General features: G+C 52.5%; 12 protein-coding genes across 12 annotated transcripts; 8 read left to right on the forward strand and 4 right to left on the reverse strand.

The window, feature by feature from the left end:
• Nucleotides 1-327: 327 nt before the first annotated feature.
• On the reverse strand, nt 328-642 carry CPAR01_04680 (uncharacterized protein; the record flags this gene model as incomplete). Its single annotated transcript, XM_060488960.1, has 1 exon — nt 328-642. The coding sequence occupies one exon, from the start codon at nt 640-642 to the stop codon at nt 328-330; it is 315 nt and encodes a 104-aa protein (XP_060353166.1).
• A 2626-nt stretch (nt 643-3268) lies between these two features.
• On the forward strand, nt 3269-4875 carry CPAR01_04681 (methyltransferase domain-containing protein; the record flags this gene model as incomplete). Its single annotated transcript, XM_060488961.1, has 11 exons — nt 3269-3286; nt 3360-3404; nt 3472-3565; nt 3621-3643; nt 3700-3718; nt 3785-3907; nt 3964-3986; nt 4040-4077; nt 4134-4271; nt 4343-4681; nt 4815-4875. 11 exons carry the CDS (start codon nt 3269-3271, stop codon nt 4873-4875), a joined length of 921 nt encoding a protein of 306 aa, XP_060353167.1.
• Nucleotides 4876-6150: 1275 nt separating this feature from the next.
• Nucleotides 6151-7581, forward strand: CPAR01_04682 (uncharacterized protein; the record flags this gene model as incomplete). Its single annotated transcript, XM_060488962.1, has 1 exon — nt 6151-7581. One exon carries the CDS (start codon nt 6151-6153, stop codon nt 7579-7581), a length of 1431 nt encoding a protein of 476 aa, XP_060353168.1.
• A 1057-nt stretch (nt 7582-8638) lies between these two features.
• CPAR01_04683 (tannase) lies at nt 8639-10422 on the forward strand (the record flags this gene model as incomplete). Its single annotated transcript, XM_060488963.1, has 2 exons — nt 8639-9329; nt 9386-10422. 2 exons carry the CDS (start codon nt 8639-8641, stop codon nt 10420-10422), a joined length of 1728 nt encoding a protein of 575 aa, XP_060353169.1.
• Nucleotides 10423-11783: 1361 nt separating this feature from the next.
• Nucleotides 11784-13159, reverse strand: CPAR01_04684 (uncharacterized protein; the record flags this gene model as incomplete). The annotated part of the gene is made up of 4 exons (XM_060488964.1): nt 11784-12264; nt 12357-12733; nt 12829-12893; nt 12973-13159. 4 exons carry the CDS (start codon nt 13157-13159, stop codon nt 11784-11786), a joined length of 1110 nt encoding a protein of 369 aa, XP_060353170.1.
• A 2347-nt stretch (nt 13160-15506) lies between these two features.
• On the forward strand, nt 15507-16367 carry CPAR01_04685 (uncharacterized protein; the record flags this gene model as incomplete). The annotated part of the gene is made up of 2 exons (XM_060488965.1): nt 15507-16130; nt 16272-16367. The coding sequence occupies 2 exons, from the start codon at nt 15507-15509 to the stop codon at nt 16365-16367; spliced, it is 720 nt and encodes a 239-aa protein (XP_060353171.1).
• Nucleotides 16368-16668: 301 nt separating this feature from the next.
• Nucleotides 16669-18155, reverse strand: CPAR01_04686 (uncharacterized protein; the record flags this gene model as incomplete). The annotated part of the gene is made up of 2 exons (XM_060488966.1): nt 16669-18084; nt 18138-18155. The coding sequence occupies 2 exons, from the start codon at nt 18153-18155 to the stop codon at nt 16669-16671; spliced, it is 1434 nt and encodes a 477-aa protein (XP_060353172.1).
• A 2964-nt stretch (nt 18156-21119) lies between these two features.
• CPAR01_04687 (uncharacterized protein) lies at nt 21120-21377 on the forward strand (the record flags this gene model as incomplete). Its single annotated transcript, XM_060488967.1, has 1 exon — nt 21120-21377. One exon carries the CDS (start codon nt 21120-21122, stop codon nt 21375-21377), a length of 258 nt encoding a protein of 85 aa, XP_060353173.1.
• Nucleotides 21378-21655: 278 nt separating this feature from the next.
• Nucleotides 21656-22332, forward strand: CPAR01_04688 (pyridoxamine 5'-phosphate oxidase; the record flags this gene model as incomplete). Its single annotated transcript, XM_060488968.1, has 2 exons — nt 21656-21853; nt 21910-22332. The coding sequence occupies 2 exons, from the start codon at nt 21656-21658 to the stop codon at nt 22330-22332; spliced, it is 621 nt and encodes a 206-aa protein (XP_060353174.1).
• Nucleotides 22333-22451: 119 nt separating this feature from the next.
• CPAR01_04689 (diphthine synthase) lies at nt 22452-23386 on the reverse strand (the record flags this gene model as incomplete). Its single annotated transcript, XM_060488969.1, has 2 exons — nt 22452-23177; nt 23252-23386. The coding sequence occupies 2 exons, from the start codon at nt 23384-23386 to the stop codon at nt 22452-22454; spliced, it is 861 nt and encodes a 286-aa protein (XP_060353175.1).
• Nucleotides 23387-23885: 499 nt separating this feature from the next.
• CPAR01_04690 (uncharacterized protein) lies at nt 23886-24599 on the forward strand (the record flags this gene model as incomplete). Its single annotated transcript, XM_060488970.1, has 1 exon — nt 23886-24599. One exon carries the CDS (start codon nt 23886-23888, stop codon nt 24597-24599), a length of 714 nt encoding a protein of 237 aa, XP_060353176.1.
• Nucleotides 24600-25306: 707 nt separating this feature from the next.
• CPAR01_04691 (ubiquitin-conjugating enzyme) lies at nt 25307-25993 on the forward strand (the record flags this gene model as incomplete). Its single annotated transcript, XM_060488971.1, has 2 exons — nt 25307-25472; nt 25629-25993. The coding sequence occupies 2 exons, from the start codon at nt 25307-25309 to the stop codon at nt 25991-25993; spliced, it is 531 nt and encodes a 176-aa protein (XP_060353177.1).
• Between the last annotated feature and the right edge of the window lie 269 nt (nt 25994-26262).

Consider the following 26262-nt stretch of genomic DNA (forward strand, 5'->3'; position numbering starts at 1 on the left):
GCCTTCTTTTCACTTCCCGCTTTGCTCATTGCTCTTGTCTCTTCCAATCACTGTGGACTGACTTTATTTCAATTGTCTCTACTCACTAATATTGAAAATTCACCAGGCATAGATAGATTGTTTGTTACTGCCGTTGTAAGATGATTTCCCAGACGCATGGTCAACGAATTACTATGAGCAGGCATATCGTATCGATAAGATGAGTGTTCGATCCCCTTGACCAAGGAAGAAACTATGGTTTCTTCCATGAGCTTGCCTGAGCCTCGATAAGGCGCTCAAGATACTCCTCCTCGCATAGAGTCCGACGCCTGCTGACAACGTGGAAAACTAGTTCTGCGACCAAGTCCCGGTTCCAGATACCGAGGACGCAGGGCTGATTGGTCGATCGAATTGGCCAGTGAGCTTGGTTCCATTGGCAACTTCGAGCGTGATGGATTGAGTTCCGACCGTGCCATCAAAATCGCGACTGCTAGTCAAACTCCTAAGTGACTCATATTCCAGAGTCGCTTCGTTGGATGTGAAGTCTGGAACGGCCGGGCTGATGGTTCCACTGAAGTGGTACTGAACATCATCGATAAGGAATGTCGAAGTGAATTTGCTTCCTCCGGCAACACCCTTAATGTATCCTCGTGCGGAAGGCATCTGGAGATGTCAAATTAGTGTTGATCTGATTCATCATTGATGTTAGTCGGGCACGTACCTTTGCGTATGAGAATTAAAGCTGATGTGGGAATCTCGATAGACGATGCAATTTAGAGATGACGAGAGTGTGAGATGAATCAGTGAAGATGGGATAGTATCGCTGTCCAAATGTCCCCTTTTTATTATTTTTCAACAGTCTCTATTTACTGGCCGGCTCGGCCTGAATGAACTTAATCGTGATATTAGACAGTATGCACGGCTTGAAAGGATCATCCCTTGTGCAGGCTTCTCAAGCAAGCAGCACTGTCTAACTTGGATATGTGGACGCCGATCAACTGCTAGTACTAGCTCGCATCTGGACACATCTTTCACTGCACATTCGTGTAAACGCAAAAGAGCTAAAGCTGAACTGAAACAGATCACTCCACTTTAGCAAACATCGTAAACGACACCAATCAAGTGCAGCATCCTATCGTAGGTGCTTGAAAATCGAATTCTCAACACTTTCTTTTCCCCTTGAAGACTGTTAGGATGTCAACTTAATTCTATGCTCACTGTTTCATTGAACCTTGGCCTGTCTGGTCTACCTATGCAGATGACAGGTGTGGCTTCAACATACACCGCCTTTGACACCTTGCCTCATGGTTATGGGCTGCCGTTGCGGTACCTTCTAAGTGAGACTATCCCTATAGAGGAAGTTTCGGCGAACAATCAGACAGTCCAAAGGGCACCAATGCGGAGACAGTCAGAAACCTGGTTGACTACTTACCATGCCTTGGTGAGATTTGATTTTCGCCTTCATCACGTCAACTATGGTGCCTGAAGCGTGCAGCATGGCCAATGAAAACGAGTAGAATCGCCATCACGTATGGCAGTGTCTTTACGGCAGTCCAGGGTGGCTGGTGAGGGCTCACGCTTGAAAAGATTTTGACTGCTTAAGCAGAAAGTTCAACATCACAGATATGACTGTTGACTGGATGCAATCATTTGCTGTTGCAGGTCTGACTTGATTAGTCGCCACTCCTTGGTCGAATGGCGTCATCGCCATGTCGAGCTCAAGGCGTGTATTCTGACTATGCTGCCACAGATGCTGCCAGTGTCTCAGCCATAATGACACCAAATAGAGTGTCGGTGTAACTTTCTGTGCCGGATAAGCTGATCACTCGTGCCAAATACATGCCATCTCGAAGTGGCTTTTGCTTGCTTGGAAATGATGTGTTTTTGATACCTTTGTCAAAATCCTAGATACGGCCTGAACCAACAGAGTCACGTTGTGGTCAGTTGCAGAGTGTTAGCAGCCCCGAGAGAACTCCTCAGCTGGGACTTGCAGGATTAAGTTAAGATTGCAGCAGTGATCCAATTATTCTAGAAAAAGACTATGCACCGGGCGGTTGTCTCTGGGAAATGCGTGTGCATTTACCGACCTGCAAAATCACTGGCGATATTGACTGCAAGAGCTTCATTGACGTGTCTATTTGAAGATGAAAGACTGACTGGCTGCAGTCAGATTTAAATTGGCAGCTTAGAAGGAAAACTGGTTTCGAGATTTCCAGGAGGTTTTGCCGCTACTTCTATACACTGGTTTTGAACACCACACGACCCTCCCCCCTCTCCCCTTTACAATATACATCTCTCAGGGACATGAAGTAGTGCTAGTTCACACAAGCTATGACATGCACTCACTCGCTTTCTTGCCAGAATAACTCTCTGATTTTACTCGTAACACAATTGTGTATCCCCTTGCCACGGAGATCTCCGTGATAAAGATGTTTGGTTACATCATATGGAAAGAGGTATGGGAGCTCCTTTGTAACGTAGATAGGTTAGACCGGGAGTGCCGTTGGTACTTTGGCGGCAAGGATAATTTGCAGTCAGGGCGGATACAGGCAGCCGACGGAGTCATGGAATCGTTGACAAGGCCATGGAAAACTACTACGGCGGTTGCTAGGCAAGCATTGAGAATGTGAAGATGGCGTGGTCTGTCAACCGAATTTGCGAAAGAAATGACTAGTTTGGATGTAGTCTTTCGCGATGTCGATGGTCGAGCTATGGACGTTGCATGATGTTTGCGTCGGGTGGAATAAGCTACAAAGTCTGCGATGGGGCTGACGAGTAACCAACAGCAGATAAGGGCATGCGTCGACAGCAAATGAGCCCAGTAAGGATAAGAATTCGCTATCTCGAAATAGAATATTCAATTGTTTGCTCTTTTGACAAGGTCAGTCAATGAGCCAGAGTCGCTAACAATCCGTCTGGTGTCATCCAACCAATTGGCAGTGGCCATGTTATAACCAATTGAGCTTTGCTGCCATGATATGCTCTTTGGGGGTAATGCTCCTTGCCAACGACATGGTCCAGAGCGATGTTGCCCCGCAGCCGTGCCGCAATGATTGTTAAGCGAGACAGGCCGATGGGATTGACAAGGTTGTATCTAGAGAGGCCACGTTCCACATGATCGGGAGCGATATAGTGAGGGGTAGTCTGCCTTCTATACCTTGGGAAACCGCCATCCACTAAAGCTTTGGATATTGCTATCTCGATTGCAAGCCGGTCTTGAGCCAGGACTTCACAGGAGCGCCTGAATCCACCGAAGCCTAGTAAACGGTGTTCGTTCAAAGCTGAGATCATGCAGGAGCCCCAGAATGTAAGAAAAGCATGAATAGGATTGTTATTTGTAGATCTCTGGGTCGTATGCTGATGAGATTTCGGATGAGTAGCCAGCCACGCCAGCGGATGACCCGACATCGGAATATGGGGATGATGTGAGTCTTATTGTTTCATTACATTAGCAGTGACACATGCATTTACAATTGCCTGACATTCCGACAGCATTCCGAGCATTCGTCGCTAGCCTCTCTTAGATCAAGTATCCTCGAGCATCAAGCTGAGAATGGACGGACGTATCATTCCATGAGCTCGGGAAGTATGTATTCCCATCATTCAAGCTCTGCGAAAGCATATCCTAATGTTTTGAGCAGAGTATAGCTTCCCCAATGATGAGGTGAGCAACACATTGATCCTGGGTCTGATGCTATTCTAACAGAAATATGGCTGAAGCCTGAGAATGACCGTCTTGGTGAGCGACTGCTTCGTCTTTATGGCCTTGGGCACAAGATTCCCGCGAGTTGCTAATCGACCCTAGATTTGCAACATCGAATCTGGCTGCTACAGCTCGAGGAACAGTTAGCCCTGTGTCCTGCGCACAGAACCGCAAAACGGGTGTTGGATATGGGAACCGGAACCGGAATCTGGGCCATTGATTTCGGTTCGTCATGCTCAATTATGGAATCACGGTTTTGTGCCACTGACACGTCGCTTTAGCGGACAAATTTTTGCATGCAGAGGTTGGAAGATAAGTTTCCGAGGCAACTGGATGATGGAGTCTGACATTCAGTAGGTCATTGGCGTTGACCTGAGCCCCATTCAGCCTGAGTGGTATGTTGACGTTCTTCAAATCAACTGCGTTAGCATCTTACTTATCATTGGTTTAGGGCGCCTCCGAACTGTGTGTTCGAGGTCGACGACTTAGAAAAGCCATGGACCTGGACCGAGCCCTTTGACTTCATCTACTGCAGAAGTATGGACGGCGCATTCGCGAACAAGGAAAGTATGATTAAGAAAATTTACAAGTAAGACAACCCTTCTTACCCAATGCGCTGGTTCTTGCGCTTTTGCTGAACATCACGCCTGTCTCACGTAGTGGCTTGACTCCGGGAGGTCATCTTGAAGTCGCGGGACTCGAATTACCGCCTGGTTGCGACGATGCTTCAGTTCCCAAGGACTCTGACTTGTGGAAGTGGCACGAGCTGCTACAAGAAGCCGCGACAAAGATCGGACGGCCGCTGGAGAGTCTGGCCCATAACAAGGCGGACCTAGAGAACGCTGGCTTTATCAACATTGTCCGTAAAGACTACAAGCTACCTCTCAACACCTGGCCTGCGGATCCCCATCTGAAAAATCTCGGAAAGTGGCAATTTGTCAACCTCAATCTCGGTCTCGAGGGGCTGTCCCTTGCTCTTCTGACCCGTGTTTTGGAATGGTCCAGAGAAGAGGTTCTTGCCCTATGTGCAGGCGTTCGGAGAGATCTGAAGGATAAGAGAATACACGCTTATTGGAAAATGCAAGTTCACGCCTCGCGTTCTGCTGTGGGCTTTTTATGCTAACATTTTCAGTCACGTTGTCTATGCGCAAAAGCCCGAGGATGCCTCTCCTTCTGAGGAGTCGCAGGAGTGATGGGAAATGGCAGTCATTGAAGATAGCACATGAAATTCAAGCTGTTTATGCAATGAGCTTGGACAAATTCTGCGTAATGTTCTGAGCTACTAAAAAGATTAAATACCTACACGTTCCTTTGACCTCAGTCCTAAAAAGTGCATGAGAAGACACCATACTCAGAGTGATCCCACGACAGCTCTATGATCCTACTCGATCAAAGAATGTCGTCAAAATTAAGTAAATGATACATCCCACCGGTGCCCGGTATCCGGGCAATAGAGAGAGCCACACCCGTCCCCGGACAGCGGCCTTGTTGGTAAATCGGCGCGGCGTGCGGCAGGGCCGATACCCACATCCCGGCAGTGGCCGGACGTGTGGAGGCACTATCCGTAGGGTAAACTTAAAGCGGGCTTGGCAACCTTTACCTTAAGCTAAGCCTCGGGTTCGGGTTAGTCGGTGTTACGACAGGGATAAGGAGGCCGTCTGCCGTCCCCGCAAAGCTCTCTATCTGATCCCAACCCCATTCCTGAACTTCCCCTTTTGCACACGAACACTTACGCGTCTCACTGGCTGAAGAGGGCTCGCATTAGCCCCATAAGAGAGAGATCTTTTTGCCTCTCTTCCCCATCATGACTGGGGCCACACAAGATTTTCTAATTGCCAGCCAGCTCAGCCAAGCGCCCCCCAAACGACCTTTCGTCTCTAATTCATTTACCTTTACCTTTTACTCCGTATCCCCGTCTCTATCCGCACCTTATTCTTTGCTCCTCGCTCTGGCCCCGTTCTGACTGATTTCTTGTTCATCTGAGCTCAACTAGTGCCAAGGTACCCGCGTATTACCAACCAAACACACACGCCTACCCACGTGCTCACACGCTCACACAAACATACCCTCGTCTACTGTCATCGTTTGATTGTCGGTGAGACAGTAACACTATTAAAACATACCTTCGGACTTTGCCCCACTTTCTCAAAGGAAAACAATCAACGGGAACGGCAAATAACTACGGGATAATCGAACGCTGGAGCTCATCGCCATCTCGCATACTATTACCACGACATGCCGCCCCGGAAGGGTAGTCCCAAGGTGAAGACGGGATGTCGGACATGCAAGTGGGTTTTGCCTTTTCCCCTCAGTGGCTTGCTGGAATCAGATCCTTCCGAACCTTTATCTTTCATTATCCCTCAAATGGCAAAAGGGAAAAAATCTTGCTCGGGAGGCCTTGGCTGACTCTGGGATGATAACCAACTAGAGCTCGAAAGGTCAAGTGCGACGAGACCAAACCCAAATGCATGCGATGCACATCGAGTGGCCGGCAATGCGCCGGCTACGAGCCGACGCTCGAACACGGCCTATCGTGGTATCGGCCTCAGCAGCTAACCGCTCACGACCAGCGTGAGGGCAGAGCCTTCCAGTTCTTTTCTCACATGGTCGGGCCCGTCTTGTCGGGTCCGATGGACACGTACTTTTGGACGCACCTAGTTGTACAGTTCAGCCACTTTGAGCCCGCCGTGCGTCATGCCGTCCTGGCCATCAGCTCCCTGTACGAGGATTTCCACGACGGCGCCCGTGTCACGAGACAGAAGCCCGGAAACGATTTCGCGTTGAGTCACTACAGCGCGGCTATCCAGAGAATCAAATCCGCGCAAGATGAGCAGCTCGTGTTGCTGGTGTGTATCCTCTTCATCTGCATCGAGTACCTCCAGGGCGACGTCGAGGCCGCGCTCCGGCACTGCAAGCACGGTATCATGATCCTCAACCGGGTGGGCTGCTCTTCGTGGGCGCACGACTATCTGATGCCGATATTCCGGCGACTGAGCTTTGCCTCGTTCTTTTTAGGAATAAAACCGTCCGCAGACGCTGCGGTACCGGGTCTGTTAGGATTCGAAGTTCCGATACCAGACAAGATCGAGAGTCTGGGGGAAGCACAGAGCGCGATCGACGACTTGATGATCCACGCCATCCGATTTGTATCTGGCGAACCAACAGCCTTCGATCGGCAGGATCTCGAGACGCGGTTAGGCCAGTTCCATGAAAAGCTCACCGAGTTTGACGACTCGTTACCCCAGACAGAGTCGGCGGCAAAGGTCGCGATTTGCAGCATGTTGATGAGATTTGAGATGGCCAAGATACAGATAGATACGATTGATGGCAAGGAGGAGACAAGATTCGACAAGCATGTCGAGGGTTTCCGCAGAACGATAGAGCTGGCAAGGCGAGCGTCACATCTGAGGAAGACGTATCCCGACGACCGTCCGCACGCCAGCTTCACATTCGAGAGCGGTTTCCTATCACCAATGTCTTTCGTATCCAACAAATGTCGAGACTTGAAATTGAGGCTGGAAGCGTTGGAGTTTATGGTTGAGCTCGCCGCGCCGAAAGAAGGCTTTACGGACGTTGGCACCTTGTACAGGATCGGCCGGCGAAGCATCGAGGTCGAACATGGGATATCTTTGATCGACGGCACGATTGAAAAGGATCCAGTCGCGCTTGCGAAGTTCTCCTTCCCTCCTGAAGAGAACAGGATGTTTGCCGCACCAATAGATCACGAGTTGTACGTGATCAAGAATGAGGATGGAACAACTACATACCGGAGAAATGTGTCATTTTTGAGGAGAGACGCCGAGGGAACGGTCAGTTCCAGGCAGGAGTACATCACGGATCAGATATCGGGAATGGTATCGCAAAATGTACCATGTATGAGGTGTGCAAAGTCTATGTAGCACTACAACGATAACGAATGAGATTCCCCTTTGCCCTTCTTGGCAAGTCTGCATTTACTGGCCCAAAGGAATAAACATGAACAAGGAACTTTTAGACTTGCATGCGTGTCCCGCGTTGGATCTGAGTAGCATCCACCTTCGGCATCCCACATGCCCCCGGGACAGCTCCATAGCCAGATCTGAGTTTATTTGACAGCGTCTCCATATGCGAAGATCGGTCAACGATCCACCAGAAACGTGTTTGTGAGGTTGAATCTAGGTTTTGGGTAGTTTTCGGCGTTCGCCTAAGGGAAAACCCCAGATTCTGTGCTTGTGTTTGTGAGCATGAGTAGCGTACGAATCAACTTACGCGTGAAACACGCCGAGATTTCGGCCGAGCCAAAACTGCCTCGCTCGGAGATCAGGCTTGCGTGGGCTTCACCCTCCTGATGATGAATCAAAGAACTGGAAGGATACCACCTCCCCTTTAGAAACACCCATGATCACCCTCGTGAGACCTTCTAGCTTCAGCAATGTCATCGACTACCATGGCCTAGCTGCCGAGAGGCTGGTGCCGTAGCTCCAGTCCCAGAGTGGCGATGGGGGTGATCCGAACGCCGCTAAAGCGGCACTTGCGCCGTGCCACACGTTCACATCACCCTCCTCCACGCCTCCGGTCTTGCTCCACTGTGGGGCAAGACCGAGAGGAATAAAAGCCGGGCGATCGCCGGCTCGCTTTTGCTCCACGGCACTCCGGCCAGCGCCCCCCTACCAGAGCGGCCTTTTCGTCCTTTGCACGAGTCCAACGTCGTACTGTTGTTTCGACAGACGCTCAAACTGACGAGATTCCAGGAGCGAACCACTATGGCAGGTCCGGGCAGATGGAAGGGAAGCTCGGCTTTTCCGTATGGCAGAGGGGACAAAAGGGGCCCATCTAACAAACAATGGTCATATATCATGAAGAACATTTCCCCATACGATACCCGACATGTAGTCGAAGTCACGGGCATTCCCAGTTCTGTCTCTCGTTGTGGATAAAAGAGAGAGAAATCGTTACTCACCCAGAACGTTCGTCAACATGCCTTCCCCTATTTGGGCCCTCGCGGCCGCAGTCGCTCCGGCTTTCGTCAACGCCGCAACCCTCGCCGACGTCTGTACGACTGCCCACGCGCAAGAAGCTCTCCCCGCGAGCGGCTTCATCCCCGGCATCACCATCGACGCGTCCTCCGTCGTGACCTCGGTGGTTAGCAACGCCTCCGTCTCCTCCGAGTGGTATCCCTCTGCCACCATCGAGTACTGCAACGTTACCTTCGCCTACTCCCACGACGGCCTCACCGGCGACAAGGTTCACGTAACATACTGGGTGCCCTCTCCCGACGCCTTCCAAAACCGCTATGTCTCGACTGGCGGTGGTGGCCTGGCCATCAACTCTGGAAGCCAGTATATCCCCACGGGTATCATCGTGGGTGCCGTGTCTGGCATCACAGATGGTGGCTTTGGGGACTTCAACACGCAGTGGGACGCTGTCTTCCTCGCGGCAAATGGTACTGTCAACTGGCAGTCCGTCTATATGTTTGGATACCAGGCACACAATGAGCTGGCTACTCTGGGCAAGGAGTTCACCAAGAAGTTCTACAGTGTTGCCGCCGACCAGAAGATCTATTCTTACTACCAAGGCTGCTCGGAAGGAGGCCGTGAGGGGTGGAGTCAGGCACAGCGGTTCGCAGACCAGTTTGACGGTCTTGCCATTGGTGCGCCTGCTTTCAGATGTAAGTAACATTTCCAACGTTGTCTTTTTTTCCCATGGTACTGACAATCGCCTAAGATGGACAGCAGCAGGTCAACCATTTGACGGCCAACGTCATGGAGCAAACCCGAAACTACTTCCCTCCTAGCTGCGAACTCGAAAAGATCCTCAACATGACCATCGCCGCCTGCGATCCCCTCGATGGCAAGACCGACGGCGTCATCGCCCGCTCCGACCTCTGCAAGAACACATTCGACTTCAACACCACCATCGGACAAGCCTACTCCTGTCCCGCCAAAGCCGCCAGCACCGGTCCCGGCTTCCCCACCCCGGCAAGCCCGGCCCAGAACGGCACCGTCACCACCGAGGCCGCGACCTTGGTAAAGGACTATTACGACGGCCTCCACGACTCCACGGGCAAGCGCGTCTACCTCAACTACCAGCCCGGCTCAGCCTTCTCCGACGCGACGGCCTCCTTCGACGAGGCAACGCAGACTTGGGGCCTGAGCATTTCCGGCCTCGGCGGCGAATGGGTCGCCCGATACCTCCAGCTCCGCGATACCAGCGACCTCGGTAACCTAGCCAACGTCACTGCCGATACCCTCCGCGACTGGATGCTCTACGGCATGAACAAGTACGCCGACTCGCTCCAGACGACGCACCCGGACCTCAGCGGAATCCAGTCCGCTGGTGGCAAGATCCTGCACATCCACGGCGAGCAGGACGATTCCATCCCCGCTGCCTCGTCGGTCCACTATTACGAGTCTGTGCGGAGCATCATGTTCCCGGGCCAGGGCTTTAACGAGAGCGGTGCAGCCATGGACGAATTTTACAGGCTGTACCTTGTTCCTGGCGGCGCCCACTGCGGTGCCAACTCGAACCAGCCTGGTGGCGGATGGCCTCAGACGACGCTGCAGACTGTGATCGAGTGGGTTGAGAAGGATGCTGCCCCGGCGACGTTGAACAACACGGGTGTTGGCATCGACATGCTCTGCCGCTGGCCCATGCGGCCTTTGTGGTCTAACGATGGGGCTTCCTTCGATTGTGTTTACGACCAGGCTTCTATTGACAGCTGGATGTACACTTTCGATGCCTTCAAGATGCCCGTCTACTGATTGGCTGTTGGCTATTCTCTTAAGCTATGTCACTGCTTGAGGCTTTAGTCTACAAGGAACGCTTGCAGACCCGAGGAAGGAGAGGTACATTTGTACAAAGCTTCCGAACTATTCGTGTACATATTTGTTTAGCAGTAACTAGTACAAAGCCGATTAATTTTCATGTATAAGTAGGGTCTCCAAGGCAGACGTTCCCAATGTAGACTTGAGTTCCTCCAAATGCTGAATGTGGATGGCATGGTCCATGACAGAAAAGTCAAACCCATTATCCTGGATAATCTCCCGACAATGATCGATGCTAGATCTTGTCCGGTGAAATGAGCCGGTGGGCAGCCGCTCACAATATGGTGAACTGTAAATATTCATCGCCCCCAATACTACCATTCCTTTCTTCCACTTTATACTTTTCTGCCAACGTCAATCTTCTGTTTTCGCGTCCGGTTTCTTAGTGCATCCTTGCAGACAGTTTAAGGGACATAGCTCTCAGGAACATAATGCTCGAGACTACCCGAACGCGGTCGGCCTTGCGAACGGTGGCACTCGTCGCCTCCAAAGCCTCAAGCTTTGTCGACGCGACCCAACAAGGTTTTTCGGACTGAACAAGTTGTGTCTTGCAAATGACAGACTCAGTTTAGATAGAGATCTACGGTCCCCGCAAAGATCGGACCGCATCGACTACTTTGACTCAGTAAACGGCTATGACGGCACCAAATTTCATTTATCCTAGCTTGAGGAACGTAAGGAGAAAGCCCATGTAATGTGAATGGCGGCACGGGAAAGGCTGTGTGCACTGGTACCGATCCCACGGTAGCATGCCTGGGCTTGGATAGCACCGCTGACCTCATTATCATGAGCCTCAGTCTATGGCGTGCGATATAGGACGTGCCTATGTAGGTCGTATACCGCGATGTAGGCGAACATAGTCTCGCACAGACCTTGATTCGGCAAGTGAAGCTTTTGGGAAAACTTTAGCGAATAAATCAGCGTCTGTACTCCCGAAGATCGTCGGCGATCTCGAAAGAACTGATGACATCCTAGACAGGTCCTAGGAAGATCCCTGCACTGGCCCTCGACAATCGCAGGTTCTCCGTTCATCTTAAAGAGCTTCCAGAAGGCAGATGGAACGTTAGAGAATGGAGAGTAGCAATAGCTTTGACTTCAATCGGTCATTCCTAATCATGTTGACATGATTGTCTGCAAATGTTTCGAGAGAATCTAGATTAGCCCTCTGCCCACTGACTTCGTCTCCATCACGATTGCTTGCTGCCCGTCGCTATTTTGAACCTCTTGTCACTGCTCATAGGGGAATATTTCATTATCATTTCATATTTTTACAAAAAGCGACACAAAGGGAATATGACTCAAGCCCTTCCACCGTCCTTGGTCGTCTCTTCCACAATAGACCACTTCGTCTCGATCGTAATCGCCTGCGCATTCCGGGGCAGCCTCTGCGTCGACTCCGTCTCCGAAATATCATCCTCGTCCGTTCCATTCGACCGCCTCCTCAACTCCCCCCTCCCGATCACCGTCGTCGTAAAGTGCACATCGTTCTTGCCGTACATCGTCTCGAGCGGAATTCCGTTCGTCAAGTCCTCCACCAGGTGCTCGTGTTTGCACGACTGGCTATTGCCGCCCAGCCGCGACACGTACTCGTCCGTCTCGAAGCGGCGGTGCTTCCAAAAGGCCCAGAGCGGGAGCAGCATCGGCAAAGAGTTGCAGAGGATGGTGAGGTTCGTTTCAAGGACCGTGAGGAAGGTCGCGACGGGCATGTTGCGGACGACTTGTTCTAAACTGTAGACATCGATCATGATGCGGAGCCTGACGATGGAGGCGATGATGGCACTAGATAGGAAAATGTTAGACAACGACGCTCGTTCATCCAAGACAACGCTTTATCGATCCGCCGCTGTTGATGGAGGGGAACCACAACTCACATGAGATTCAACAAGAACACACCACTCAGCCCCCACCGCGTCGATACGCTGACCTTCTTCAAGCTCCAAATCGTGTAAAGCGGGACCAACATGATGACAGTGTTGGTGATGCAGTTGAACAGCCCTGTCGAAAGGATGCTTGCCTCGTGCTCGCGGCAAATGTCCTTGTTCGTCGCGTGCCATTTGCCGTTGGTGATGTGGCAGACCAGCAGAGTTTGAAGGATGTTACCGATGCCCCAGAGAATAACGATGAGGAAGGTCATCTTGGTCGCCAAGCGCATAGGCGGGCTCGTGAAGACGCGGAGGTAGAAGAAGAGAACGCTGAGCTTCGTCGTTAGGCTGACGAAGCCAAAGATGGTATCGGAAGGGAGGAAGAGCTACGATTTGCCGCCATGATTAGCAACCGATCAGATCCGAGTAGCCCCCATAATCTCACAGCGAGTTATGAGATCGATTTGATAGGGAAACTCACAGAATCCAAAAACGTCCAGTTCGCCTCGACCTGCGAAAGCTCATATCCAAGACCGGCGGACGTCCCTGTAGCCAAGTTTTAGCAACATATTCTCCAGACAACCCATCTTTGAGCCTCCACGGCATAGTTTTGTAGGATACTCACAAAGTCCTTGTATCACCAACAAAGCAATCCCCTGAGGAACAGCCAACAACGTAAAGTAGTCATCCCAGCCCAGCCTAGACCCCGCCAGCACACGAGAGACGACCCGAAGCGCAACCACCAACACCGTCACGAAAGCCACCACCGAGTTGGCAACAAGATACGCCGAAGCCTGAGGCACAATAGGCATCTTGGTGTACTGCATGTGGGGAGAATTTTCTCCGTCGTCGTTCGGGATGCCGAAAGGGTGCGATCGCGTCGGTTTGGCCTGAGAGGCTTTTCCTGGTGACTTTGGCGGAGTGCACCGTGCCGGGGTTGGGAAGAGAAAACGAAAAGAAACAGAAGAATTCCGAGAGATTGGGAGGGGCAGAGGAAAAAGGGAATACAGGCCATGTTTAAACTCGAGATACTGCTCCTCGCTTCACTTTGCTTAACCCACTCTATCGCTTTCTCTCTTTCGCTCGCTCTTGCAACAAGCAATGCAAACAGGGATAAGGTCACATTGAGTTTCAACGCATGGGAAAACGCGCCTACGATTCTCGCTCGAAAGGGCAATGACTCGCACTGGGGCGTTATTGTTCCCCCCTCCTCCCCTGATCTCGCTTCCCCCGGGCTATATAGTGGACACCTGACTGTGCTGACTCGGAAGGGTGGACTGAAAGACAAGAAAAAGACTACGTAGTAGACATATCGTTGAGACCTGCCCAAAGAATTAGCAGAGAAACCCACGATGCTAGGAACGCAATAGCCCGCACATCCACATCCCGACTTGAGGCGGCTTTCCCATTCGCCTCGCTTTCTGAGCCTTGATTCCTTGCGCCCTCCCCTGGCCTAGCGTCGTCCGGGGCCCTTCGCTAATACCGACAATGTCCATACCTAGACTTGTTACTCCACGCTAGACTCTTCAACACAGAATCACATAAATCCTCCTTTCCCCCCTTGTTCGTCACATGCCTTACCCGGGGGACGCCATCGCTTTGCAAGTTTGCTCCTAGTGAAGTTGCATCTGTCAAGGTCGCTTCGGTCTTGGTACAGCCGCCCCTGGCTCGGAGACCTATGCGGCATACTGGGATAGTTTAAGAATTTATGGCTTTCAGCGCGGCATTTGATTGCTGCGCATCCAACCCCAATGGAGGCGAGCTGCGGGATGTGGTGGATCTTCCCCGATGTCACACGTGGGCGCAAAGTTGCACTCGGAACTCTTCGACCATTGAGCGTCGAGAGGAGCACGGAGTATACATATATAATTGGAAAGAATATGCAACCTGTTATCAGGTTGTTGAAGGAGTTGCTTTTCAGACTTCTTTGCTAAAATATGTGATAAGTACGTAATCCTCATGGGCAAAAGTCGAAAACTCGGGCAAGTACACTGCGGATCGTTAGTCAAGCGTCGGGAAGCGGCAGGTCGATCAACAGCAATTACCAAAGACTCAAGCACTTACCTGAATGTGGACATCACCGAGCATCAATGAAAAAGCACATGAATGGTTCGATGCCTGAGCGCTGAGCTGAGCCCGGCTCTCTGGTCTCCATTCCCAAAGAACAAATTCAATCCAATTGCGGATACCATTTCCATCGTCAACAAGCAACCCCCACCTAGACCCTTGCAACTAGGGCGCTAGTTGGTTGCAAAATAGAATGGCTGCGCTATTAAGGTTAATTACGTCTATGAACCTAGGGGCTTCGGGCGGGTCTGGCTTTCGTCAACAGGAACGCTACGGATAGCAGCGTTCGCTGGCCTTGCCTAAACCGGATGGTTAGTGCCGGGGATGGGTCGACGTCAACGTCCTGTCTTGGGAGTTGCTATCCGGACATGGCGATAAGGTTAAGAGAACGCTTTCACGGTTGCGAGACGAGAACTTGGCGCGAAGGTCGCGTCTAGCATGAAGTTACAACCCCCATGTCGCGTTCAATCAAGGTGTTCCCAGTCAAAGCACCTAGCATCCACGAAACGAGGAGTTTCTCAACTCTGCCTGATCAAGACTCGAAGTAAGTAAATAGTACAACTTGAACTTTAGTCTAGAATTATGGAATCCATTTACAGTTGGTTGGCAATATTCAGCCTCAAAGACCAGTAATTCATTCCTTTTGTGGTACATTAACGCAGTGCTCAAATACGAGCTGTTTGCAACTTGAACAATAGAGCTTTCATATTCCATCATTTCAAGGGTCTGGGTCTTTGGTAAAGCATATTGTCGGTCATTGTCTCCGAGTATCCAACAACAATGATCTTTGAGATAGTGGTTGAAAGGAGCTAAAAGCATCAGGGCGTATGGACGGTAAAACAACAATGAATTCAAAAGCGGCAAATCGAGAGCCCTTCTAAAAGCAAGTCACGAGAGTACGATCTTATATCTATCGATCTACATTCCGCCGTCTTAGACTAGTTTGGACTCATCAAAGTCGTCAACTCACACTGCTCACTGCAGTCTACGACTAACCATTCAGACAAGGTAAGTGACTCACCCCCAGCACATAACTAATATCCTCTCTAGACACCTCCACCCATTCCATTCCCACAGCCTCCAAGCTCAACTATGTCCTCCCCATCCCCATCCATTACCTACCCCCCTCGAGGCGTGACAGCCTACACTTCAACCCCCGGTCCCATCCACGCTCCCAACCTCGAAGCCCTCGACCTCCTCCGCGCCCGTCCAGACTACGAATCCTGCATGCCGACCCTAACCTCCCCCGAACTCGCAACAGACTGGGACGCCCACTACCTCCTCCCCAACCCCTACCAGAACCCACCCACCCTCGACTCCGTGACGAACCCCCTCCGCGTCTCCCATGCCGAAATCGACGCAACGTGGGACCCGTATAAACTAGCCGCCATGATCACACGAACCCACCAGGACATGAATATCCTCGACCACACTATCGTCGAGGTGCAGAGAGAAAAGTACGACGTGGACCGCATCCTCGACGACGTGGAGCGCAAGAGGGATGGAGGACGGTATCCAGACTCTTGGACGAGCTCCTCTTCGTTCTCCTCCTCGTTTTCCAGACGTGGATGGAACAGCGATGACTATCGTCGACGTCGGGCAGCAATGTGCAACAAAGACATCACGCCCTCCCGGCAGTACAGGGTCAACCCAGGATGGGACGTTTATAAACTCCGCGAGGTCTTTTCAAGTCTCCAGACTGATGTCGGAATTGAGGTAGGTCGACTTGCTGACGTGGAGACAGAGTTGCGTCGCAAAGTGCTTCAACTTAACAGACTTTTATAAGAGGCATCGAGTGTGCTGAGTTTAGAGCAGGTCTGTTCTCTACCGGAAAAACATGGGAACTAATCTTTGAAGTTTGAGAACAGGGGTAGCGACCCAGTTACGTTGAACGTCAACTTCAAGCGCAGAATCGGGGACGGCGGAGATGCTGAGGTAGGGAAGCACAAGTAGAGAAGAATTTGATTTTGCCAGACTTTCTGTCTATGAGACAGAGGCTGGCCTCATACGCCTTATTAATGGCTAACCATGGTATCTATGTGCCCTGAGCAAAATGTGGTATCATAATCTCGTGACCTGTGCAAAGTAACTCCGTGAGCTTTTCCATCCGATGAATCATGATCCCTGTTCATATCCCGAATACCATGTGTAACGGTGCCTCGCCATGTTGCTCTCCATCATTAGACATGCTCGGGCCCCTCATTCCAAATAACGCCACCAAATGCCGCCTGCTCAACTGAGTCGGACGTGTACTTTAGTCCTCTTGAATATCCTCCTCGTTGTCCGTCTCGAGGAGGTCCAAGAGACTAGGGTGCGGTTCGCCACAACACGGGCAGATGCCAAGCTCGTCATCGTCGCCCATCATATCCTCAATGTCCTCCATGGGGTAGCCACTGCTGCGGCAGAACTCGGTCCACTGGCGGTCATCACCATCCCCGTCGCGGCTCTTGGGCACCCTCTTCCAGATCGTCAAGTCCCGACGGCTAGGCGCGGACTTGGGATGGCCTGTCTCACGGGGCGCAGGAGGCATGATGGGCTCCTTAGGATGATAGTGGCCTTCATCAGTTTCATTTCCAGGGTCAGAGTCGGAATCACCGTCGTCTTCCCGCTTTGCCTTTATTGTCTTCCAGGCCCGAACAACACGCGCGCAACTCGAGATGCCCGGCAGAGGCTTCAGGGAGTTTTTGACTTGAACAAACGAGGGCAAGCCAGCAAGAAAGAGGCCCTCGTCGCGCAGAAGCCCAGTAAGCTCTGCGGTGGCCTTGCTGCCAGCATCGTCAATGGGAAGACCGGTGACCTGCAACTCATTCAGAGAACAACCGAGCTCGTGTGATGCCACGTCGTGCAGGTCGCTGCTAGGCATAGGGAGAAAGTCGTCGATAAAGTTCACCAAGTCAATCCTAAGCGACTCAAGGCCAGGAAGCAGCTTGGGACGGACTAGCCTTTTGTCATGCTTGGGATCGAATGGAGGACGGAGGGCACGCAGGAAATCCGTCACTTGAGCCCACGTGTAGCAGCGGAAGCCGCCACGGGCATAGGTTCGCTCACTGACGCGAGGAATCGTCCGCAGTGTGATGTCGCTCTTCAGAGACGGGTGGTAGGATCGCTCAAGCTTGTGCTTTCGCTTCTTGTCGTCGTAAAACTGGGCGACGATGCGGAAGTTGACATGCTTGATGTCCTTTCGGAATCCAAAGTCCAGCTCGGCAAAGTTTCTGACGGCATGTTCATTTGTGAAAGTGAAAGTGTTGTGGCTCCAGAACATACGGCTGCCTTCGTCGTGCATCGCCTTGCATGTCGCCAAGAAGTGGATGGCGATTTGATTACCGCGGCTTTTCTCCTGTGCTGTGAGGTTGTCCGGCGTGAGTTTCGTCAAGGGGTCGATAATCGTGTCCTTCGAGGTCATCGAGTACTTGAGAATGCGCAGGAGGACCTCTGTTGGAAGGTAAGGAAAGGAGCGAGTTCTTGAAGAGGGGTCTTGTTTCCGCCTGGCACCTGCTTGGAGGTTCTGGTAGTTGGCGGATACAGGTGACCAAGAGATGCCGTTTTCTCGGAGCAGCTTTTTCAGCTTCGCATTCTCCTCAGCAAGAGCCTGATTCGATGACCTGAGAGGCTGGTTGTAGTAGGCTTCGGCCTGATCCTCCACATCACGGCACTCCCATGGCATGATCTCCTGACTATGGATTAGCGTGCAACAAAAGTAAAGCAGAAAACAGATAGACCCACGAATTCTCGGTTTGCCATGGCGATGGATTGGGCTGCAGAGTCCGGCGAGGTTGCGAATTAGGAGGGTTCTTCGGCCTCGTGGCAGGTATGAATGGGTCTCGGTCTGTCGAGGTGGAATGCGGGCGCGGATGAGGGACTCGAAAATTTGATCCGCCGATTTGGAGTTCGGCAATCTTTCGTTGCTGGACGAGAAGTGGATGGGGGTTGAATTTGCAAGTTCCGGCCAGAGCGTTGTTCAAGGCTCGAAGAGACAACGCCACTGATTAGGTAGGTTGAACCTTGACGTCGGTGACGCAGGGTACAACAGTTGGTCGGTGTGAGTACGGAGAACAGCGAGTGACCTTGCGATGCGACTCGCGACTGGAGAAAGAATAAAAAGTGAAACGAAGGTTTGAAGGGGAAAAAAAAGAGATAGATGTGGTTCGGGCGTTCGTCTTGACGTTATGATGGAGTGGAAATGAAAGTCAGCCAAGCCGACAATCGGATGTCAGTCGGGTGAACAAATTGGCGGTAAGATGAGAGAGGAAGAAATTCCTCAGTGGCCGAGTCGTAGGTAACAAGTCGGCAGTGACGGATGACGATGCCCGAATGAGGGAGTCCTGGCCGTGGTCGGTTCGGGCTATCGAGTCGTTGAAGAGGTTAATCACTAGCGTATCCGTAGAAAGGTGACAAGAGCTCGCAGCTGAGTCGGGTCGGAATCGGCTTGTCGGTTTTTCGCGCCGTCTGCTGGCCCGCCTGTTCTATTGTGATTCAGGGTCAGCGAGGGTGAAGGCAGACTGAAGTAAATCAATCTAAGCGGACCTGACGTGGTTCATCAGTGGGGATTGAACTCTGGGCGTAGATGAAAGAAGGAAAAGAAGGGGCGGTGGAGGGTTGATGTTGAAGGGAGCAATCACGAGGGAAAAAAAAAGGTTCCAGAGATGAGAGATGACGAGGGGTAAATGCGAAGCGACGCCGCCGGGAGAGGTGGCAGATCTGCGCGTAGGCGAGGGAAGGAAAGTGGACGGGACGGGGATGAGGCAGGTGAGGACTGGACGGACCTTCTGGTGGAGTGCGGGTGACGGTGACGGCGGCCAGTGGCAGCAAGAATCGCCGACGTTTGTTTCTTCTTTGGTCCTTATTTCCCTTTCCGCCTGTCTGGCTGTGGTGGATGGTCGTGCTTGCCTACCTTACCTTACTCAGGTGGTAGGTGAGGTCGGTGAGGTAAGGAAGGTGCCTGCTCCCACGTTCGGCAGGCAAGCGACGTTGCGCCGTCTCAGGCTCTTCAGCTTTGACGGTGCCGATGTCCGCCGAAACTCCGACGTGAGCTTCTTTGCTGGAAGGCAGGCAGGCTGTAGACCGCACCTTCTTCTTTCCTAGGTACCTCTGTCTTCAGACCACGAGACTGACTGCCGGTATCAATCTGCAGGCGCTGGGTTTGGGAAAGAATCATTTAATGTGAGATACTTGTCTTGGACTATTAATTCGCCTGGCACCTAGGTAGTCACCTCGCTGCGGAGTAGCGAGCTTGAGGTGGGATGGGGTTGCAATCCTCGCGCCTGCTGTAGGCGAATGTGTTTAACGACGGTAGGAACTGTTGCATTTGACGGGGGAAAGCGCTGAACGGAACGAGAACTGTTGTATCTTTCCTGGACGGGAAGCGCACGCAGCAACTGCTACGACACACGAGACACTGGACGAGGCAATTGGCCGGCTGAATCATGATTTAGTGGGGCCTTCTGCGACTGCCCGACGGCGACTACTCGCAGATTGGATGCATTGATTGAAGATTCCCATGAGTAGTTGGATGGACGATATGACGATGCTTTTGGGGGAAGATGAGGGAAGCAACGAAACGAAGCAGTGATGAGCAGGGACGGCAGGGGCAGGGGCAAGAGGTACCTAGCGAGAGGTACCTACCTATACAGGGGTGGGTACGAAGTACTTGAGGTAGCTTCCGAATCTGCTCTGGGCTCTTGGAGTCAATTGCAGCCGTATGGAAACGAAAGGTCAGACGTTCAGCAATCAAAGATGAGAATCGCTTCTTTTCTTTGGTGGAATTGTCTTTGATAAACAGCAGTTGGATATGCTCTACCAACGTGCCAAACCGCCTGGGTATTCAGACGCAGGCCAGGAAGAAAACAAGCGCCTAACATGCGCAAACATGGCTGTCTAGCTCTCCATCTTGACCTAATGTATGTCTTGGATTGATCGATCCCGATCTGGACTTACACCGAAGGGCAGCCGCAGTTCGCAGTGCTGCATACGAGGTACCATGCAATGTTCTTTCCATAAGGTGGATAGGAAAGTAAACAGAGTGCGCCTACCTGCCTTGACATAAGGTGCATTATGTAAGGCAGGAGAGAGGTGTCAAAGGCAGGAAAGGAGACACGAGGGCAAGTACGGATGCCCCGTTGTAGCTTCCCGATCACGATCGTTGTTTGGTGGCAGCATCGGGCTCGCCAGTCACGGCATTGTGGGAGATGCCGATAGAGCACCTCAGTCTGATCCTCCAAATCACGCAAAAACTCTTACCCCAGATAATCGGAGCAACCACTAATCGTTTCTCCTCTGTCTCTCCGTGGCTGTCAATGCCTTCAGCCTTTTTGTCTGTGCCTCTCGCATCTGCATCGCGACTGGACTATGGAGAACAAAATGCCACACAGACCGGCGACAGCTGACGCCGCTGGCACAAGTCGCAATCGAAAGGCTAAATCGAAGCTCGGATTGCGCTACCTTGTCTGGGCATTTATTGATTGAAGACCTACGCTCCCCACTGGCAGGCTACCTTCGTAAGTGAAGCTCGACCGAGGAGCTCATGTGTTAAGTAGGAATTCCCATGGTTCATGTGCACTGCACGCAATGCCACACAGCAGCAGATTCGCTCCAATGGAGCACTCCACGCCCAGTGCCGATATCAACATCAACCCAGCTCCGACCACGCAAACAAGACGATCAATGATGAATTTAACCCCATAAAACGCGTCGTTCATCGAGACTTTCATGGAGCTGCCTACCTACCTACCTTGCTACCTTACCTCATGGAACCCCATTTGCCCGTGGTGCCACTGCGGGCTGGCCCCTTCTATGGCAGGCAGGAACGCCATCTGCCCCTCTGCTCTTGACGTCATGATGTCTCGCCCATTTGCTGCTCTGCAGCTCAAGCTCCCTAACCTCCGCGCGACCGACACTGCGACCCGTGGTCACTCGGCCGTCGCTCAGTCACTAGCTAGCTACCTTACCTTAGGTAATTCCTTTTGAGACCTTTCCCAACGTGCTTTTTCGATGATGAAATCGGTCGTGCCTGGCTGCACGTAGCTACAGCAATGAGGTCAGCTCGCCTGAGGGGCCGCCCTAGGTAGGAGGGGGTTCAAATACTCCTTCTACAAGAACCTCCCTCGTGCAACTCAATGTCTTCTCCTGTACTTTTCTCACGATCCATCATTCGGACTCTTCAGCTCAATCGACGCGTTCAATCCCATTCAAGACTAATCAATCCTCCCAAAACCACAAACAAACTCCCAAGAACCCCTTTTATCATGTCTTTCTCAAACACTTCCACCGGCAGCAAGCCCGCCGATCCCTATAAGGCAGCCAACCAGGACAACGATGTCTCCGTCAAGGATAAGGTCGAGGCCTTTGTCAGCTTCGCCGACAAGACCAAGTTTGCCATGATGACCACCAGAGACGCAAAGTCTGGCGCTCTGGTCTCTCGCGCCATGGCTCTGGCCGCAACGGTTCGTTTTCTACCCTGACGCCTCTCACGAGCTCTTTCTTTCTAACATCTACCCAGGAAAACGGCGGAGTTGATCTGCTGTTCCACACCAACACCGAGTCCAACAAGACGGATGAAATTGACAGCGATCCCCACATCAACATCTCCTTCATCAACAGCTCAGGTGACTGGGCCTCCGTCTCTGGTGTCTCTAGCGTCATTACCGACCGTTCGCTGGTAAAGAAGCACTACAGCCCTGCACTCAAGGCGTGGGTCGGTGACCTCGGTGACGGCACCCATGACGGCTCTGAGAACGATCCCCGCATCGGTATCATCCGCGTCAAGACCGTCAGCATTACCTATGCCCTCAGCAACGCTACCTTCATCGGCAAGGTTGCCCAGCTGGCCGAGGGTGTCGTGACCGGCAGCCCGGCAAAGGTCAACAAGTTGAGAGAAGTCTCTTCCCAGGAGGTCGAGCAGTACCGCTCAGCTTCCTCTTGAGCTAAGATGCGTAAGAGTTGTAATAATGGCGGCGGCATGTAATAATAGCACAAAGTAGATGAAGTTTACCGGCGGAATAAGCCACAAAACCCCGCCCAGTCACGGGATATGAATGACGATTATTGCTTCCCATAGTCCGCAGCCCAGCTCTTGTCAAACGTCTCTTTGTTCACCGCAAACTCGCGAATGTAGTCGCGCTCCAGCTCGTGTGCCCTTCTGCCGAGCAGAACCATGCTGTGAAGCGGACCACCCAGGATCTCATCCGTATCGCACAGCTCCTTCAGCGTGCCAGCAACATACTTCTCAGTCTTGCCTCCCACGCGCGCCGCTCCAATAGCCAGGCTATCAGGCGTATACACGCCCTCCTTCTTATCCTCTTCAATCTCGAGCATCTGCGCAGCGCACTGTCCGACAGTCATGTACCGCGGCGGCTGGTAGACCCTCCGTCCCCTCGCCATATCCTCGAGGCTCTGCTCTTTGACCTTGATGTCGAGCAGGACGAGCGTGTGCAGACCGATATCGCGGTTCTCCTTGATGCGGTCGTAAAAGGAGGCCGGCTTCCAGGTGTCGGTGAAAAAGACCATAGAGACGGTCTGGCCAAAGTTGTAGAGCTGCAAGCCGGTGGCGCCGATGCCGGACATGATGGAGGCGTTGGGAACGGTGGCGACGGGGATGGAGAGCTCGCGGGCGCGGAGGACGAGGTCGGTGTGCGTTGTCGCGCCAAAGGGATCGCCGACGACGCAGAAGGCTACATCTTCGGTCTGGGCGTCGCGGAGGATCTCGTCGCTGTTGGATTCGACCATTTCGCGGTCTGCTACTACGATTTCGCGGCCGTAGTAGGCTTCCTAGATGGTTTGACGTAAGTGTTAGACATAACCTGTCATCGGGAAAGAGAATAGTTTGAAAAGACTAGGCGCACCAAGACGGCCTTGTCGACGAGAAGGATGCTCGTGTAGGCTTCAAGGTAGACTCGCGAGGCCTTCTTGACGACTTCGAGGCCCTTGACTGTGATGTCGGTCTCGTCGGAGAGACCTAGTCCTACGAGGTACAGCATTCTGGCGGTTGTTCTTCTGCAACTTTCCAAGGGAAGTATTGGCGCGTGCTCGAATATCTGGTCACAGGCAGTCGTTCAATAAGTATGAAAATTCGTCGAAGTTGGGCGTAACGAAGTTGGGCGTAACTTTTTTCTTCCACACCTTGGAGAGGGAATTGGATGGAGGGGTAGGTATCTTTTTTTTTTTAGTGCTACAACCCCACCATCGCACCCCCTGGACCCTGTCTCGCCTGGCCCCTCCCAATTCTGATCCCCAACCCCTGCAGCCTCACTCAACCCCAGCTCGTCTTCTCAGGCTTTAAATTTCATCATCGAACGCGTCTGGTCAAGCTCTGTAACCATCAACCACGCTATTGCTCGTCGCGAGTCCTGCCCAACAAACGAATCCGACTTCGACTTCTTCGACGTGTCTCCCCTCTCCAGATCGCGAAGTTGCCGACAAGGAGCACCGTCACGAAGTACCTACCTCCACAGAGAACCCAGCCACGAAACCCAAACAATGGCCGACAAAAAAGCAAGCGCCTACGGCGCGCCTGCAGGCGACACCGACTTCCGCAAGACCTACGACCTAGACGAATACGCAGCCAAAGCCAAAGACCGCGAGGCCAAAGAGAAAGAAGAAGCCAAAGCCCGGTACGAGGCTAAGCTCGCGGGCAAGAAATACTACAAGCCCCTGACGGGAGACGAGACCCTCACGCAGGCGCGGCGCAACGTCCTGGACCTCAGCGCGCAGGTGGGCAAGACGCAGCTCGTGCCCGCGGGCGCGGGTGTGGGCAAGAGAGGCCGCGGCGCGGGATTCTACTGCGAGCCGTGTGATCTCACTTTCAAGGACAACAAGCAGTTTGTGGAGCACTTGAATACGCCGCAGCACTTGGCGAACACAGGGCAGAAGACCGAGGTCAAGAGGGCGAGTGCGGAGGAGGTGAGAGAGAGAATCGAGTGGCATTGGCAGAGGAAGCTGGATCTGGAAAAGGAGAAGGCGACAAGTTTGCAGGATAGGCTTGCGTTGCGGGAGGAGGAGAATGCTAAGGAGGCGGAGGAGAGGAGAAAGAAGAGGAAGGAGGCGGATGAGAGGAGGAGGGCCGAGAAAGAGGCAGCGGAGAAGGTGAAGACGGAGTATGGAGATGATGTGAGGATCGAGGGCGAGCACGATGAGGATGATATGATGGCTGCGATGGGGATTACGGGGTTCGGAGGGACGAAGAAGAAATAAGCTATGGGGGAAGAGGCGGGCGATTCCGAGAGCTGTACGATGATCAGGACGCGAGCAATGATACCCTTGTTTGGCAACACGATGGGAAGAAAGACCCCAATCTTCGAAGAGTCATCATGGACGTGTAAAGATGTGAATTGATTCGAAGCGGTGCGTCGGTTCTAGGTACGGTAAGTCTTCACTGTCCCCAACCACAAAACTGACATTCCTTCACCGAAGTTCTATCGGTCTGTCTCGGTGAGATGGCTGACCGAAGCCCCTCAGATACCGGCACCTCGAACCCCTGCAGCTCGGGTAACCCCACCTTCGCATTGGCTCCGATTTCGACAACCAGCCCGCGGTCGGGTCCGTTTGCCGCCATCAGTAACCTCTCCACGCTGGATATTTCCAGTCCTTTCCCACCTCACTCGAAGGCACTGGACCAAACGACGAAAATTCGAGCCAACAAAGCCGGCATCTGAACGACTGCCTTCTTTTCTCTTCAATTTACGTCAGTCGAAGCCGCATCGAATTATTTAAACGAGCATTACCCCACGCGCCCCTACTGTCAGCTTTCCCTCAATTATTCGTTCGTGACGTCTCCAAGCGCAAACAACTCGAGACTCGGTTTTGGTGTCACCGTCGATCGATCCTTGCCGCCCGACACATACACACGGACCTATACACAGACAGCTACAACGATTCACAGATCAGGACCTTGCGACACCATGGCATCGTCCTCTGCAGCTGCGGCGTCGCTGCTGGGCCGGCAGCTCAAGGAGATGCAAACGGGAAAGGACATCCCCGGTATCTCGTGCGGTCTGGTTAATGACAACAGCATCTTTGAGTGGGAGGTGATGCTCATGATTAGTGATGACTGCAAGTACTATGGAGGTAGGTTCTCTTTCTTCGTCTTGCTCAAAGTGGGCTCAGCCTGTCGAAGCTTCCCACGCTGGCTGCCCCCTTCCCCACTCCTACCCTCCAGCTCCCCCTCCCACCCTCAACCTCTTCCCGCGCGCAACAGCTGACATTCTTCTCTTGAATCAACAGGAGGCAACTTCCGCGCCAGACTCACGTTCCCGGCAAACTACCCCCTCATGCCGCCCTCCCTCACCTTCCAGACGCCCATCCCCTTCCACCCAAACATCTACCCGGACGGCCGGCTCTGCATCTCGATCCTACACCCGCCCGAGGAGGACCAGTACGGCTACGAGGCGGCCTCGGAGCGGTGGTCCCCTGTCCAGAGCCCCGAGACGATTCTGCTGAGCACCATCAGCCTATTCCACGGACCTAACGACGAGTCGCCCGCCAACGTCGAGGCCGCGCGCATGTTTCGCGAGGAGCGGGAGGGCAAGAATAAGGACTTTCGGAGACGGTGTCGGGCTTGTGTGAGGGAGAGCCTGGGGGAGGATTGAGTGGAGTAATCCCGGGAAAATTGCTCCTTCAGACATCGAGATTTGGGTTTGGTGGGAGCCATTGGGATGGCTAGGATGGAGAGTAGATGTGATCCATGTTGCGACCGGCTGGTTGGGTGATTATCACGAGGCATTAACGAGAGAAGGGCGAAATCTTGACGAGCGTCCTGCATCATGGAGTTTGGAGATATCTACAGCATTGAAGCAGGCTGGGTTGGCAATCAAATTGACGCCTTTTTAATTCTTAAAGGAGTACTCAATATTGCAAG

This window comes from Colletotrichum paranaense (assembly GCF_030867605.1).
Source record: "Colletotrichum paranaense strain IMI 384185 chromosome Unknown Scaffold_3.1, whole genome shotgun sequence".
In the NCBI taxonomy this organism is placed as follows: domain Eukaryota; kingdom Fungi; phylum Ascomycota; class Sordariomycetes; order Glomerellales; family Glomerellaceae; genus Colletotrichum; species Colletotrichum paranaense.